At 45.2% G+C, this 15,697-nt stretch overlaps 1 protein-coding gene across 10 annotated transcripts in view; it reads left to right on the plus strand.

Annotated features, from left to right (window-relative positions):
- STYXL1 (serine/threonine/tyrosine interacting like 1) overlaps positions 1-15,697 on the plus strand; it is a 62,292-nt gene that overhangs the window by 256 nt on the left and 46,339 nt on the right. For 5 of the 10 annotated variants that reach the window (XM_070484418.1, XM_044747230.2, XM_070484421.1 and 2 more), the window contains exon 2: positions 9,913-10,016. In XM_070484418.1, coding sequence (XP_070340519.1) covers positions 9,914-10,016 — 103 coding nt within the window. In that variant the 5' untranslated portion in view covers position 9,913. The other 5 variants (XM_044747229.2, XM_070484417.1, XM_070484420.1 and 2 more) reach the window with 3 other exon arrangements.

The following is a 15,697-nucleotide window of genomic DNA, read 5'->3' on the forward strand; positions in this document are numbered from 1 at the left end:
CCTCAGCCAAACCCACCCCTCCTGCCCCTGGAGGCGGGAGGGGGCCCCGAGCTCAGGAAAGCTCTGGAAAGGAAAGGGGGGAGTGGAGGGGGGAGGTTGAGAGTCCCGGGGATGGGGCGGGAGGATGGGAGCTCCTCCGATCCGTCGCTCCCGTGCGCTCCCTTGCTCACACCCTCGCTGGTTCCGCTCGCCGTGCCGTGGTCCCTCGAGGTGCGGTGGGCCTTCGTTACGGTTTACAAAGCTTTAGAGGCAGCGCTGCTGAGATGCTGCCACCGAGCACTGACTTAGCGCTGGGCACTGCCGTGCGGGTTACAGGAGAGCAGTCCTGTGTTACAGAGGAGGAAGCAGGTATCCAGGTTCTAACTTGCGCAGTCGCCCGCGCCCTGCTCAGGTCCGCCCAGTAATGCTGTGAGCACGGGCACACTGTTTCTGCTTTAGGGACGAGGAAATTGGTTCAGTGGATTTGTTCAAAGCTTACCCAGACAGAAAGTAAGCATTTAGTTCCTGCTTATAAGGAGCTTATCATTTAAATTTACAAACTAAATTACAAGCTTCATCCCTTCCCCCCTACTGTTTTCTGGGCATAGAGTTCCTTGCCCCAAAAAGTTCAGAGTCAAGTGGGACAAATAGAGAATGCGAGAAGTCACTCCCTTGATGGGAACGTACAAAGCCAGTGGGAGGACCAATGACTGAGCCTGCTTGGGAACGGTGGTTAGGGAAGCAGGAGTGTAAAAGGACAGATGTAAAGGGAACAGAGGAGAAGGGCGTGAGTGGTGACTGGCTTACTATTCCCTCCCTCCCGCTTGTTTATTGAGCTTCTAAGATGTGCCAACCCAATCTTGGTGCTGGATAATCAACTGTGAAAAAGATCCGCACAATTTCTACCTTCAAGGAGCTCAGGGTGTAGTGGGGGAGACAGGTAAACTGCAAGCAGCATGATATGGGCAACACTAGGAGAATTACGACGTGCTGTGGGGACACAGGAGGTGCATCTAACCCTTTTGGGGCGCAGGTGGGGACCATGTGAGAGAGGACCTCCAGAGGATGAAGCGTCTAAGCTGAGACATGAGTAGAGTAGAAGTTACTCAGTCGAACCATTCAACTCCAGAGGAGGGAGAGATCCTCGCCTGGGCAAGGGAATTCTCAAAGGAGGGGCACTTGGTGGGGAGGGGGAGAGTCCCAAGAAAAACCTGGAGGTAGGAAAGCCTAGGCCTTTATTCAGGGGACACTTTTCTGTTGGGATGGGGACATGAGGACTAGCAGTATCCTTTATTTTATCATTGACTGTGTTCTCTGGTTAATTATTTACCCCTGTATCTTATCACTAGAACCAGAGAGCAGCTTGTGGTCATGTATGGCTTTCCTCTCTATCTTTATTGTCCAATACGTGACCAGGCTGAGAGTGGGTCTCTGAATTTTGAGTGAGTTGAACAGTTTTAGATAAGACTGGAAAAAGCAGGTTGGAAAAACCAGATTGCGCAAGACCTGTGAATGTTAGCTGAAAAGTCTGTACTTTATTCCTTGGGAAGTATGTGTTTATCAAAGGCTTTTATGATGCCACCAGAACCGCATTTGAGGAAGATTAGACTGACCTTGCTAAGGCATGCTAAGGATTCCAGGGAAAAGTGTGGAGCGCAGGAAGATTGTCAGGAGGCTGTTGTGTGAGATGATAAAGATCTTGAGTTATGATGGTGGTTGCAGACAAGGAGAGGGTGGGGCTGATGAGGGGGTCTCAAGGAAAGATTTAAGAGTTTATGCTCATTTGGGTTTAAGAAATGCATGAAAGGGATGTGGAAAATCAGGCTGGAAGAAGTATATATGTACAGAATCAGGGAACTCGGGGGCCATGTGGAAGGAGAACTGGCTGGAGAGAAAAATCAAGAGCTCCGTTTTAGGTGGGCTGAATTGGAAGTGATGGTGAGTTGTCCACATGGAAATATCAGTGGACAGATGGGGGGTTACTCCCAAGAGGAAAGGTGGGATTGAAACTGAGGAAAGGCCAGGGCTGACGTCATCCCTGTAGAGGGGAGAGTTGAGGCCATAAGAGAGAAACTAGATTCACAGATTCTCAGGTTGCTCCCACATCTGGGCTCCATCTCCCCATCCCTGCCAAGTCAGTCAACCCCTGTCAGCATCTCCATGACAAGGAATCGCTACCTCCCAAGTCCTCTACTCTGGCCATCCCAAACAACTTGCCTATTGGAAAAGCTGTCCTTGCTTTCAGCTTCTAGCTGCTTCCCTTTAAATCCCAAGATTGTTCATAACTGTCTTAACAGCTGCTGCATCAAGCACTGGCTCTGCGCCAGGCACCATGCTCTGTGTTGCACGTGTAGCTGTTATACTGAACGTGGCAGGGCAGCAATCAAGAAGCAGAGTACGATCATAAAACAGCTTTGTCTTCATCTCTTCTCTTTCTTGAAATCTTTCCTTGCCCTTGGATTACATCTGGTCACCAGGACAGACTTAGTGCAATAGCCTAAATGTCCAGTTCACCTATACGAGCAAAACTCTGAACTTAACTCAAAGGTAAAGTGTATGCCCTTTCCCTCTCGAACTTCCTTTAGGCTCCCACCTTTGGAGAGGAGACTGATTGACTTCTCTATTTCTCCATCTTGCTTTCTCATCCCCCCCTTCCCACCAGGCGCACTGAAGCTTCAGACCCATCAGTGTTGGTGGAGGGGGGTTGTAAGAGTAGAGAGACGATGGGGGCCGGCCCGGTGGTGCAGCGGTTAAGTTCGCACGTTCCACGTCAGCAGCCCTGGGTTCGCCAGTTTGGATCTCGGGTGTGGACATGGCACTGCTTGGCAAGCCATGCTGTGGTAGGCGTCCCACATATAAAGTGGAGGAGGATGGGCATGGATGTTAGCTCAGGGCCAGTCTTCCTCAGCAAAAAGAGAAGGATTGGCAGCAGTTAGCTCAGGGCTAATCTTCCTCAAAAAAAAAAACACAAAAAAACCCAAAAAAGAGTAGAGAGACGGGTAGGACACCTTTGTCATCTGGTGTTAATATTCTCTGACCTTGAAGACGGTTTGTAGCTGACTCCTTCCTCCATGCAGTGGGTCTCTCCTACCTGTATCTCCCCAGACCTAGGTGGTTATACCTCAGTCTTGCTGCTTTCAGTTGCTCCCTCAGCCCCTGGTTCTGGAATCCCCCACTGCCTGCAATTGGTCCTAGTGGTCCCTGCAAGGGGCCCTCTTGGGCAAAGTCTCTCTAAGATGGTCTGATTGGTCCTTCCTCCTGCCTGGCCCACATCTGGTCTACAGGAAATACTCATGCGTCTTTTGCCCCAACAAATTCTGGGAGTGCAGGTTGTTTCAGATGCAGCTGCCTCTCCTTGCTTTGCTAACAGCTGTTCAGCCTCACACTTTTCCAGGCTGGGCCTACCACCAGCCTCTATGCCCACGCAAGCTTCGGAGGGTAGAGACCAAGCTATTCTAGGAGTTTTCTTTCTGGTTGCATGAATTGTTCAAGAAAGCTAAGACTTGTGCATGTTTGAAATCGGAGCGAGAGATGCTAATAGAGGGGAAGAGCTTTGAGATGCTGAGAGACCGAGAGGGAGACCAGGGGACACCCAGGGAGACTTGAGAAGGTTTGGGTAACTAGTAGCCACTGGCGAAGTGCTGGGCAGATGACGAATGACGACAAAGGGATTAGCTGGTGGCTATGGGGCCAAGATGAAATTCTGCAATGGGTACTTTCTGTGTGCCCAAGTCCTCATGATGTCCTACAGCCCAGACCCCACGCCAAGCTCATGGACTTACAGGTGGGGCTACACACACAAACTCACATCCACACACACCCCTGCATATTCACATCCTTGAACACATGAAGACGTGGCTCTACACAGGGGATGTATTTTTATTTTTTATTGCCATATAGTTTACATGTAATATAGTATACAGATCTTAAGTGTTCAATTAGATGGTTTTGACAGTTTACACCCTTGCGACCACCACCCAAAACAAACTATAGAACATTTTCATTATTCTAGAAAGTTCCCTCATGCTCCTTTCCATTAGTCTCTCCAAACAGCTACTTCCTGATTTCTATCACTATAGATTCGTTTTGCCTGTTCTTCAATGTATATTTTTATATACAAATATACAAATGCATTGACAGCCTCGTTGCCCCACTCTCACATATACACAAGCCCCACACATCCATATCCACTGACCGTTTTTTACCCTACAATAGGCTTAGGCCACGGTCATGCACTATCAGATTTTTGCTGTTGGGTGCGTGTATTATATGCTAACCTATGTTCTCTTCAACCCGACAGTCATACCTCAAGTCAAGTATTTTGGATCTTTCCTTTCAGGTCCTTGAGCTAAAATGAAGAAGAGTCAGAAAGGTGGTAATCATTCCACCTTGCATGGGAGTTTATTTGCCTCTGTGTGCTCTAGGGTATTGGAAAATGGGGACGTGTTTTAAGCCAGAACTGTATTTAGATAAATAGCTTTCACTTTTAGTTGTGGCCCATACCTGCTGGAAGTCAAAGGATTTGGCTCTCCAACATACATTCCAGCCCAACAACTAGGAGGTGGTAGACTGGCGACAGCAGAGGCAGCCAAAAGCTGCTGGCAAGGCACTCCCAAGAACAGAGAGGTGCCGAGGGAGGCGGATCTAAGTCAGGAGCAGAGCCTTCAGTCCTGAGGCCAGCCAGAGGTCAGGGAAGTGAGGGCAAAGCTCTGAGCCTGGTCGGGGCAAAGGTCCCATGTCAGAGGAACAGAGGGTGGGGCCTAGGCCCAGTCAAGGAGCGGAGGAGAAGCATGTGCTGGAGGCAGAGTTGGAGGAGGTGAGACCAGACGTGGTGGTCATGGCCTTTGGGAGACTGTTGCAGTTCCTACCTCTGACAGCTGACTTGCTGCGTGGGTAGGCCTGTCCCCCTCACAGGACCACTAGGGTACCTCTCAAGGGTGTAGTGGGCCTAGGTTTGGGAACATGGAAGTGAAAGCAAGATAGAAGACAAGGGACAGGGATGTGGGCAGCTGGTCTAGGCCTCTGGCCCATACCTCTTGCTTCCAAAATACAGAGATACTAGCGGTCGCTAACAGTCGGACCTGGCGCCCCTCTGAACTAAGAGACACATTTCAGGACCACTTCTGGCCAGGGACTATGTCTTCTAGCTTTGTCAAGGTTAAGGCCACAAAGAACATGTCAGGCCGGAATCGAGGAAAGACTGTACCAGGTCCCTTAGGATCCTGGCCCCCAGGCCACACCATAGGCTCCCCTTGCTTATAAACTTGGCCAGCTCCTGCTCCGGTCTTTGTCCTGAGATTCTCTGCATGGTGCTTTATGTCTACTGGACTTGTAGCTATCAGAGGCTCCTAGATGGAGTTGCAAAGAGAAAAGAAAGGTAGGAGTAAAGGAACATCTGTTTCCTAACCTCCTGCTCAATGCCAGGCCGAGTGCTGGGCAATTTATGTCAGTTGTCTCAACATAACATCCCTCCACCTTCCCAGTGTGTATCACTGCCTCAGTTTACAGGTGACGGCACTGATGCCTGTCACTGCATTTAAGCCTTGGTCATCCTAGTACAGCCTCAGTTCCCTGCAGAGAACCAGGGCATAGTGAAGTTGGCTGTGGACCCCGACTTGTATCTGTGCAGTCCTCTGGTCCCTGCTCAGCCTGAGCCAGGAGCCCAAAGGGAAGCTGATGGTCTGGCTCATCTTACCCACTGGAAGCAAATCCCATCACTTGTGTCCGCTGAGACTGACTGGGGCTGAACGCTAGACAGAGCTCTCAGTGTCCTGGAACTCCTCTGACAGCAATGGTGTCAATGAGAATGGAAGGCTCCAGGCCTTGGTCAGGCACAGGGAGGCAAGAAGGGCTGGGTTTGGTCTGTTTCCCTCTTAGTCTCAGGCTATGCCTACCCCTAATGAAACACCCCTTCCCAACTGGCAGTTTTCCCCAGATACAGACACGTGCTCTCACTGGATCTGAGCTCACCAGTCCACCTGTCTCCAGACAGCCCTGTGCTGACTGGGAGAGAGAGCCACACACTAGCTCCCTGGTTTGAAGAAAGGCTGGGCCATCACTGGAAGGGTAAAGACCCTTCCTGCTGGTGGGTGGCCAGTGTGCAGGGACAAGGACTGTGTCGGCACCCTGCTCTCCTGACAGCGTAAGTGGGTCTGCTTGCCACCCGGAAAGTTGTGTGAATTTCTCAGACTGGTCACTTCTTAGGAGGATCAATCTGTCTCTCGCCCCATCAAGCTAGACCCCCAGAGGTGCTCTCTCTGACCCCTCTTCCCACCTGCCTGCCCATTCCCCTGCAAGAACTATCACATTAACTGCCCGGAAACTCTCTTATAAAGAGCTGTGCTGTGCTGAGAGTCCAAAGGGGGATGTCTTAAACTTACCATTTTGACACCACTGTTTTGAGCAGTCACTAGGAAAAGGAGACTTGTTAGAAATAATCGATATGAATGGAACTCAGCGGGAGAAACCATACTCAGTGAAGCCTGATACGATAAAAATCTGATTAAGGAATCAAATCTTTATTGTAAGATTCACACACAAAAAAGACTTGGTCTTGGCAAAAATAATTTTGGCTAAACAAAATTGAAAGGGAAAAAATTGGAATTGGTTAACTATGAAATAAAATCAAATAAGGAAGTAAAGTGGGTTAATGGAATTCACTAAGGAAAATGCTTTGGGCAAAAACTCATCAATGTTGGTTTAATGGTTTTATGTAAAAGCTCAGTATCAAAATATTCTTAGGGCCCAAACGGTGGAGCTAAGACGTCTTAAACCCTGCAGAGTTCAGAGTGGCGCTGGGAGGGACGTTGGTGCTCAGTCCTCCTGACTAGCCATGCCCCTCGTCTCACTCACACGAGCCACGCTGTGAGCTTCAGGCACTGCTCTCCCCCTTCTGCACTTTCCCGGCAGGTGAGCGGCTGTCTTGCTTGACCAGGGAGAGTGCCCCTTTTGGGAAGGAGGGAGGTCTGAAGGAGTTGATCCCTGGGGCTGGTTGGTTTGTACCTGAATGCCTGGAGACAGTCCCTCAGCTGGTGAATGAAGAGATGGAGCTTGTAATGGGGGAAAGTAGCTGGGAGCTCCAGGGTGGGCCCGGAGCCACAGACCAGATAGGTTAGGAGCCAGCTGTTGGGTTAGCTTAACAAAGTTGTGGGACTAGACACAGAGTCCATCCTGTTACCACTTCCAAAATGGCCTAGACATGGCTTTCGGAGGCACAGGACCTGGGACCTGACTGGGGGTGGGGGTGGGGAGGCCCTAAGGAGGAATCTAACTGTGGCATCTATATGTATGGCATCAAGTCAAGATGGCCCCGTTGGTGAAGGCAGGAATGGTGACTAACAATTTATTCATTCAAAACATTGAGCACTACTCTGCCCCGAAAATCCCGGGCCCTGGGTGGGGATACAGCAGTGAACAAGAAGGACAGGATCCCAGCCCTTATGACCTGTACGTTCCGGTGGGGGGAGACTGCTGATAAAGCAAGCAAACGAATGAGCCTGATAATGTCAGATAACAGCTAGTGGGGCGAAGACAAAGAAACTCGTATTTTGAGAGATCGCCCTGACCACCATATGAAGATTAGACTGTAGGGAGAAAGCAAGAGGCAAGAAGTCCTGTTGGGAAGTGTTATATCATCAGGAGAGAGAAGATCGTACTTGGTCTAGGATGTTAGCCCTAGAGGTGGAGAGAAATGCATGCATTTGGAATATATTTAGATAGTAGAGCTAATCGATTGGATGTGAGGGGCCGAGGGACTCGGAGTTGTGTGGAGTTGAGTGACTAGGTGGATAATGATGCTGTTTATATTGAGACTGAGAAGACTACAGGACAAACCATTATTGGAGATGTGGGGCTGTGTGGATTAAAAGTTCTGTTCTGGCCATATTATATTTGAGATGCCCGTCAGGCATCCCAGTGGAGTTGGGTGCCCAGTGGAGAGCTCGAGCTGGGGCTGCAGTTTGGGACTCATTGGTAAACAAGTGGTATATTCAAGGGGCTAGACGAAGCACCTAGACTCAAGATCTTAGAGTGGTGGTTCTTAACTAGCAGTGACTTTGCCCTTTTCTTTCAGGGGACATTTGGCAATGCCTGGAAACATTTTTGGTTGTTACAACTGGGTGGGGGAAGGTTTGCTACTGGTATCTACTGAGTAGAGGCCAGGGATGCTGCTCAGCATCCTGCAATGCACAGGTCAGCTCCCTACAACAAAGAATTATCTGGCCCCAAATGTCAGTGGTGCTGAGGTTGGGAAGTCCTGTCCTAGAGTGAGAGTGTGGATAGAGAAGAAAAGATGGCTCTGTCCAAGGGGCCTTCTTCTGTGAAGAACAGAGCCTCCTGCAAAGAAGACTGAGCAGGAACAGTCTGAGAAGCGGGATGGAAGCCTAGAGAGTGTTGGGGAAGGAGGAGTGCTCAACTGGGCTAAATGCTGCTAAGAGATGCCTTTGTTTGAGCCCAGAGAGAAGCGACTAATGGCTTAGGCAAGATGGACTTTGTTGATGACCTTGAGAAGAGCGGTTTCTGTGGTTTGATGGGGTTAGAAGCTCCAGGGGAGAAGGTTGTGCCAATAGCCAACAATTACTGAGTGTTTCCTCCCTGCTCAGAATGCCTTACGTCTGTAATTTCATTAATCCTCATTTTACAGAAGTGGCAATACTGTCATTACCCCTGTTTTACAGGGGTGGAAACTGAGGCACAGAGAGGCTAATTACTCCCCAAGGTCAGGCAGCCGATAGTGGCAGAGCCAGGATTTGGACCTTTAGAGTTTGGAGGTGAGGAAGCGGAGGCAGTGGGTCAACACTAGGCTTTTGAGAAGCCTTGCTGTAAAGGCGAACAGCGACAGGTACAGTAGTGGGTGTTTGCATGCCGGCAGGAATGATCCGTGTGGAGGCTGGAATTGGTGACGGAGGGTAGGCTGAGAACCGAAGTCTTGAGGAGGTGAGAAGGATCCAGGGCCTGTGTCCACGGGGTGGCCTCTCCCGGGAGCATCGTACTGGTGACTCTGAAGTGGACCCTAACTGTTGTGAGCAAGATTACCGCTGGACTCAGCTTCTCCCCACCCGGTCCCTGTTGGCCTCCAGAGGTCTGCTGGGCAACTCCTTGTAGCCCCTGCCCCTGCAGGAAGCTGCTGCACAGGCCCAGCCTTCCCCCTCAGTGTCCCTGGGGCACCAGAGACAGCCCTGCCATCAGGGCCAGAGCCCAGGCCTGCCAGGCAGTTCTGTCAATGCACGGCAGCGAGTCTCCACCCCATGTTGACCATCGTGATCCTTATCCTCATCCAGATAGGCCCCTCACGAGGGGACTTGTGTCGGTCTCCTCAGGGTCTTCACTCACCACTCTCTCCCTGCTGTCGCCACACCAGGCTCCCCGACCTCTCTCAGATACCGAATGTTCTTACCTCCTCCACCCGCTATCCCTCTTCCACCTGGCTGTCTAGTCTAGCCTCCTATCTCAGCTTAGCAGTCCCATCTCAGACAGCCCTTCTCTGATCGCCCTGACTGGGGGAGGCCATCCTCGTAGCTCCTCCTCTGACCCTTGATGCTGACTTGTTGACAGTGCTTTTCCCTTGTGTCATGCATTTCGTGTCCAGTGTCTGCATTCCATGCTGAATTGTAACTGTCATGAGGGCAAGTCTAGTTTCCCATAGCTGTTTTCAGTGCCTGACATATGGCAGGCACTTGGTAATTATTTGGTGAAAGAACAAATGAATTGGTGAGTGTTTTACAGCCCACTTGGTATTTCTATGGCTCAGATATGTTCCAGATTTTGTTCTCCCCTGCACACATTTCACTACAAATTTTTGAAGCTTTCTTGATCACTTTCATCTTCACGTAAAGGTGTTTTAAGAAAGAATTTAATTCAGTATCTTACTTTGCGGCCATTTGTTTAAAATGGAAAGAGGTACTAAGCTTGCACATTATTGACTCTTCCCAACAGGATGGCTGATTTGGTTTTGTGTGAACCAATAGAGCTTTACAACATCTTGAATCAGGTCACAAAACTATCCAGATTGACTGAACCCAACTATCTCTGTTTATTGGGTAAGTATTTCAAAAAAATATGTTGCGGACAGTGTCCTTCAAACATTTTTGATGAATGAACAAACTTTTGGGGATGGGGGAAATAAATGACTTTAGAAAATTGTTAGACTCAGTAAGTGTGGCTTAAAATTGCTGCTAACTGTCACATACTTGGAAATCATCCCAGATTAAATCTGGAAGAGAAGTTCCTGGAAGACTCGTGTTCTGAGTCCTCTTGTTATTGTTTTTAGTGAAATATTTTAAACATCTAACACATATATGGTAACACTAGTAAACACTCAAGTACCCACCACTCAGATTTAACATAATGAATACAATGTTACACACATGGATGTGCGCCTCTGTTTGTACCCCATCCTGGTCCCGCTCCTTTCCCTGCCGAAGATGACTGCTTCTGTACGCTGGATGCGGTGCTTTTCCTACTTGTAATGTGTTTTTTTGTCCAGTGCTCCATTCCGTGCTAGACTGTAAGCGTCACGAGGGCAGGTCTAGTTTACCACAGTTATTTCCAGTGGCTGGCATATAGGAAGTGCTCAGTAACTATTTGCAGAAAAAAGAAATGAATTGGTGACTATTCATTTCACATTTTCACTTCCTGTGCAGGCATCCCAAAATAATGTGTGGTTGAAGCATTTACACAACTATACCGTAATGTCCAATCATCCTGCAACTTGCTTTTTCTTTTGCTTAAAACCATATTTTTGAGATCCCGTTCCTGTCTAAATGTGGAGATCTAATTTATTTATTTTAACTGTTAGCTGGACTCTGTATCCATTCCTTATTGATTGCAATGTGTTGCTTGCGTTGTGTTGCTATTCTGAACAGTGCTGCATTGAACAACTGTGTGCATCTCTCCTTACTCGTGGGCAAGAATTTCTTCAGGTTCCCTACCTAGAAATGGAATTGCCAGTTGAAAATTCAGTTTCACTACATTATTGTCAAATTGCCCTCCAAAAAGATTGTGTCAGTTTAAACTCCCATCAGCAGTGTAAGAAACATTCCTATCAGTACCTGGTTTTGTCAGCATTTAAAATTTTTGCAATCAGGGCCAGCCTGCTGGCTGAGTGGTTAAGTTCATGCACTCTGCTTCAGTGGCACCAGAGGCACTCACAACTAGAAGATACAACTATGTACTGGGGGGCTTTGGGGAGAAGAAGGAGGAAAAAATATTTTTTGCAGTCTAATTGGTGTGACCTGTATCATGATGTTTTTTCCCCCAATTAAAAAAATTGTGATAAAGTACACATAACATAAACATTTCCATCTTAAACCTTTTTAAATGTACAGTTCAGTGGTGTTAAATACATTCATAATGTTGTGCTGCTATCACCACCATCATCTCTATAGCTCTTTTCATCTTGTAAAACTGAAACTCTATACCCATCAAACAATAACTCCCTGTTCTCCCCTCGCACCAGCCCTGGCAACCACCACTCTACTTTCTGTTTCTATAATTTTAACTGCTCTTGTTACTAGTGCTGTTGAGTTGATTCCAACTCCTAGGGATCCTGTGTGTAGCAGAGTGGAACCCTGCCTGGTCTTGTCGTGCCATCCTCTCATCTTCTGGTGCTATACCAGACAGGGCTCCATTGTTATTCATAGGGTTTTCATGGCCAGTTTTTTGGGGAGTGGATGGCCAGGTCCTTCTTCCTAGTCTTTCTTGGTCTGCAAGCTCTGCTGAAACTTGTCCACCATGGGTGACCCTACTGGTATTTGAAATACGGGTGGGATAGCTTTCTACATCACAGCAACACGCAGCCACCACAGTATGACAAGCAACAGATGGGTAGTGTGGTTCTCTGGCCAGAAAACGAACCTGAGCTGTGATGGTGAGAGTGCCAAATCTTAACCACTAGACCACTGCTAGCCTACTCTTGGGACCTCATATAAGTGGACCACACAGTATTTATTCTTTTGTTGACTGGCTTATTTCACTTTGTATAATGTCCTCAAGGTTCATCCAAGATATAGCATGTGTCAAAATTTCCTTCCTTTTTAAGACTGAATAATATTCCGTTGTATGTATTTACTACATTTTGCTTATCCATTCATCCATTGATGGACACTTGAGTTGCATTTGCCTTTTAGCTATTGTGAATGATGCTGTTGTGAACATGGGTGTACAAAATATCTCTGAGACCCTGCTTTCAATTCTTTTGGATACACCCAGATGTGGAATTGCTGGATCATATGGCAGTTCTCTTTTTAATTTTTTGAGGAACCGCCATAGTGTTTTCCACAGTGGCTGTACCATTTTACACTCCCATCAATAGTAGACAGGGTTCCAAGTTCTCCACATCTTTGTCAATACTTGTTATTTTCTGTTTTTTGTTTTTTTTAAATAGTAATTGTCCTAATGGGTGTGAGGTGATATCTTATTGTGGTTTTGATTTGTAGTTACCTAGTGATTAGTGATGTTGAACATCTTTTCATGTCCTTATTGGCCATTTGTGTATCTTCTTTGGAGCAATGTCTGTTCAAGTCCTTTGCTGATTTTTGAATTGAGATTTTTTTTTTATTGTTGAGTTTTAGGAGTTCTCTGTATATTCTGGGTATTAATCCCTTATCAGACATATGACTTTCAAATATTTTCTCTCATTCTCTGGGTTGTGTTTTACTCTGTTGATATTGTCTTTTGAAGTAGAGGATTTTAAAATTTTCATAAAGCTCAATTTGTCTATTTTTTCTTTTGTTGCCTATGCCTTTGGTGTCATATCCAGGAAATCATTGCCAAATCCAGTGTCATGAAGCTTTTGCCCTATGTTTGTTTTCTTCCAAGAGTTTTATACTTTTAGGCCTTATATTTGGGTCTTTGATCCATTTTGAGTTAATTTTTGTAGGTGGTGTTAAAGGGGTCAACTTCGTTCTTTTGCTTGTGGATATCCAGTTTTCCCAGTACCATTTGTTGAAAAGACTTTCCTATTTATGGTCCCTTGACATTGCATATGAATTTTAGGATGGGTTTTTCTATTTCTGCAAAAAAATGTCATTGGGATATTGATAGGGATTGCACTGAATCTGTAGATTGCTTTGGGTAGTATTGACATCTCAACAATATCAAGTCTTCTAATACATGAACATGGACTGTTTTTCCATTTATTTTTCTCTTCTTTAATTTCTTTTAGCAATATTTTATAGTTTCCAGAGTACAAGTCCTTCATCTCCTTGGTTAAATTTATTTGTAAGTATTTTATTCTTTTTGATATTGGAAATGGAATTGTTTTCTTAATTTCATTTTCAGATTGTTCATTGTTAGTGTATAGAAAAACAACTGATTTTTGTATATTGACCTCGTGTCCTGCAACTTTGCTGACTTGATTTATAACTTATAACAGGTCTTTTGTGTGGAATCTTTAGGGTTTTTACATATGCGAGCATATCATCTGAGACTGAGATGATTTTGCTTCTTCCTTTCCAATTTGGATACCCTTTATTTCTTTTTCTTGCCTAATTACTCTGGCCAGAACTTCCAGTATTCTGTTAAATAGAAGTGGTAAAAGTGGGCATCTTTGTCTTATTCCTGATCTTAGAAGAAAAGCTTGCAGTCTTTCACCATTCAGTATAAGTTCACTGTGGGTTTTTCATATATAGCTTTTATTATGTTGAGGTAGTTTCCTTCTACTCCTAGTTTGTTGAGTGTTTTTATCATGAAAGTGTATTGAATTTTTTAAAATGCTTTTTCTGCATCAATTGAGATAATCATGAATTTTTCCCCTTCATTCTGTTAAAGTGGTATATTATATTGATTAACTTTCATATGTTTAACCATCCTTGGCTTCTAGGAATAAATCCCACTTGATCATGTTGTATAATACTTTTTTTTTTTTTAAAGATTTTATTTTTCCTTTTTCTCCCCAAAGCCCCGCGGTACATAGTTGCATATTTTAATTGTGGGTCCTTCTAGTTGTGGCATGTGGGATGCCACCTCATCGTGGCCTGATGAGTGGTGCTATGTCTGCGCCCAGGATCTGAACCAGCGAAACCCTGGGCCACCAAAGTGGAGTACGCGAACTTAACCACTCGGCCATGGGGCTGGCCCCATGTATAATCCTTTTAATATGTTGCTGAATTGTTTTGCTAGCATTTTGTTGACTGTTTTTACATCAATGGTCATGAGAGATATTGATCTCTAGTTTTCTTTTATTGTAGTGTCTTTGTTTGGCTATAGTATCAGGGTAATGCTGTCCTTACAGAATGAATTAGGGAGTGTTCTCTCCTCTTCAAATTTTTGGAAAAATTTGAGAAGGATTGGTATTAATTCTTCTTTAAATGTTTGGTAGAATTCAGCAGTGAATCCATCAGGTCCAAGGCTTTTGTTTTAGTTTAAAAAATCAATTATATTTTAATAAACACGTGAAGTTTTTCTCTATGAGAATGAATAGACATTTAGGTCAGAAATTTCAAGAGGTTTGTCTTCATTTTTCAGGACAATAAGGGATAGTCTGAATTAAAGTGTTATATTCCCAAGGAGTGATGGATGAGATCCTTTCTTGACAGCAGCTGTTGGTTGATTAGATATGGGAAAGGCCCTGTCTGGGTACTGAATTGCAGAGGCTACAGACCAGAGAAAAGCTTCAGTGCACATACTGTACTTGACTTATAATTCTGCTTTGGGTCAACTCTGCTGGTAGGAGAGTATATATGTGAATTATAATACTATACCCTTCCCTGTGAATGTACACCCTGTAAAGATCCAGTTTCCTAAGTAGAGTGTTAAAGTGGTCTGTGCAGGGCTTTTCTTTGTCAGGCAATTTTTGATTACTGATTCAGTCTCCTTACTAGCTTTACGTCTCCTCAGATTTTCTATTTCTTCATGATTTAGTGTGGGTAGGTTTTGTATTTCTAGGAATTTGTCCATTTCATCTAGGTTATCCAATTTGTTGGCATATAATTGTTCATAGTACTTTCTTATAATCCTTTTTGTTTCTGTAGAACCAGTAATAATGTCCCCCTTTTCATTTCTGATTTTAGTAATTGGAGTCTTCTCTCTGTTTTTCTTGGTTCATCTAGCTAAAGGTTTGTCAATTTTGTTTATCTTTTCAAATAACCAACTTTTGGCTTTATTACTTTTTTCTCTGTTGTTTTTCTGTGCTCTATTTCATTTATCTTTGCTCTAATCTTTATTATTTCCTTCCTTCTGCTAGCTTTGGGTTTAGTTTGTTATCCTTTTTTTAGTTCCTTAAGTTGTGAACTTATATTGTTAATTTGAGATCTTTCTTGTTTTTTAATGTAAGCATTTATAGCTATAAATTTCCTCATTAGCACTGCTTTTGCTGTGTCCCATAAGTTTTGGTATGTTGTGCTTTCATTTTCATCCAGTTCCTAAGTATTTTCTAATTTCCTTCGTGATTTCTTCTTTGATCCATTGGTTGTTTAAGAGTGTGTTGTTTAACTTTTACAAATTTGTGAATTTTCCCGTTTTACTTGTGTTATTGATTTCTAACTCTATCCCATTGTGGTCAGAGAAGATACTTTGTATGATAGCTATCTTTTTAAATCTATTGAGCCTTAATTTGTCTCCCAGCATATGGCCTATCCCGGAAAATGTCCCATGTCCCTTTGTATGCTGCTGTTGTGGGACAGAGTGCTCCGTATGTGTCTGTTGGATCTAGTTGGTCTGTTGTGTTGTTTGTTGTCTGTTTCCTTACTTATCTTCTGTCTGGTTGTTCCAGCCATTATTG

Source organism: Equus asinus, chromosome 14 (assembly GCF_041296235.1).
Source record: "Equus asinus isolate D_3611 breed Donkey chromosome 14, EquAss-T2T_v2, whole genome shotgun sequence".
Taxonomy (NCBI): Eukaryota; Metazoa; Chordata; class Mammalia; order Perissodactyla; family Equidae; genus Equus; species Equus asinus.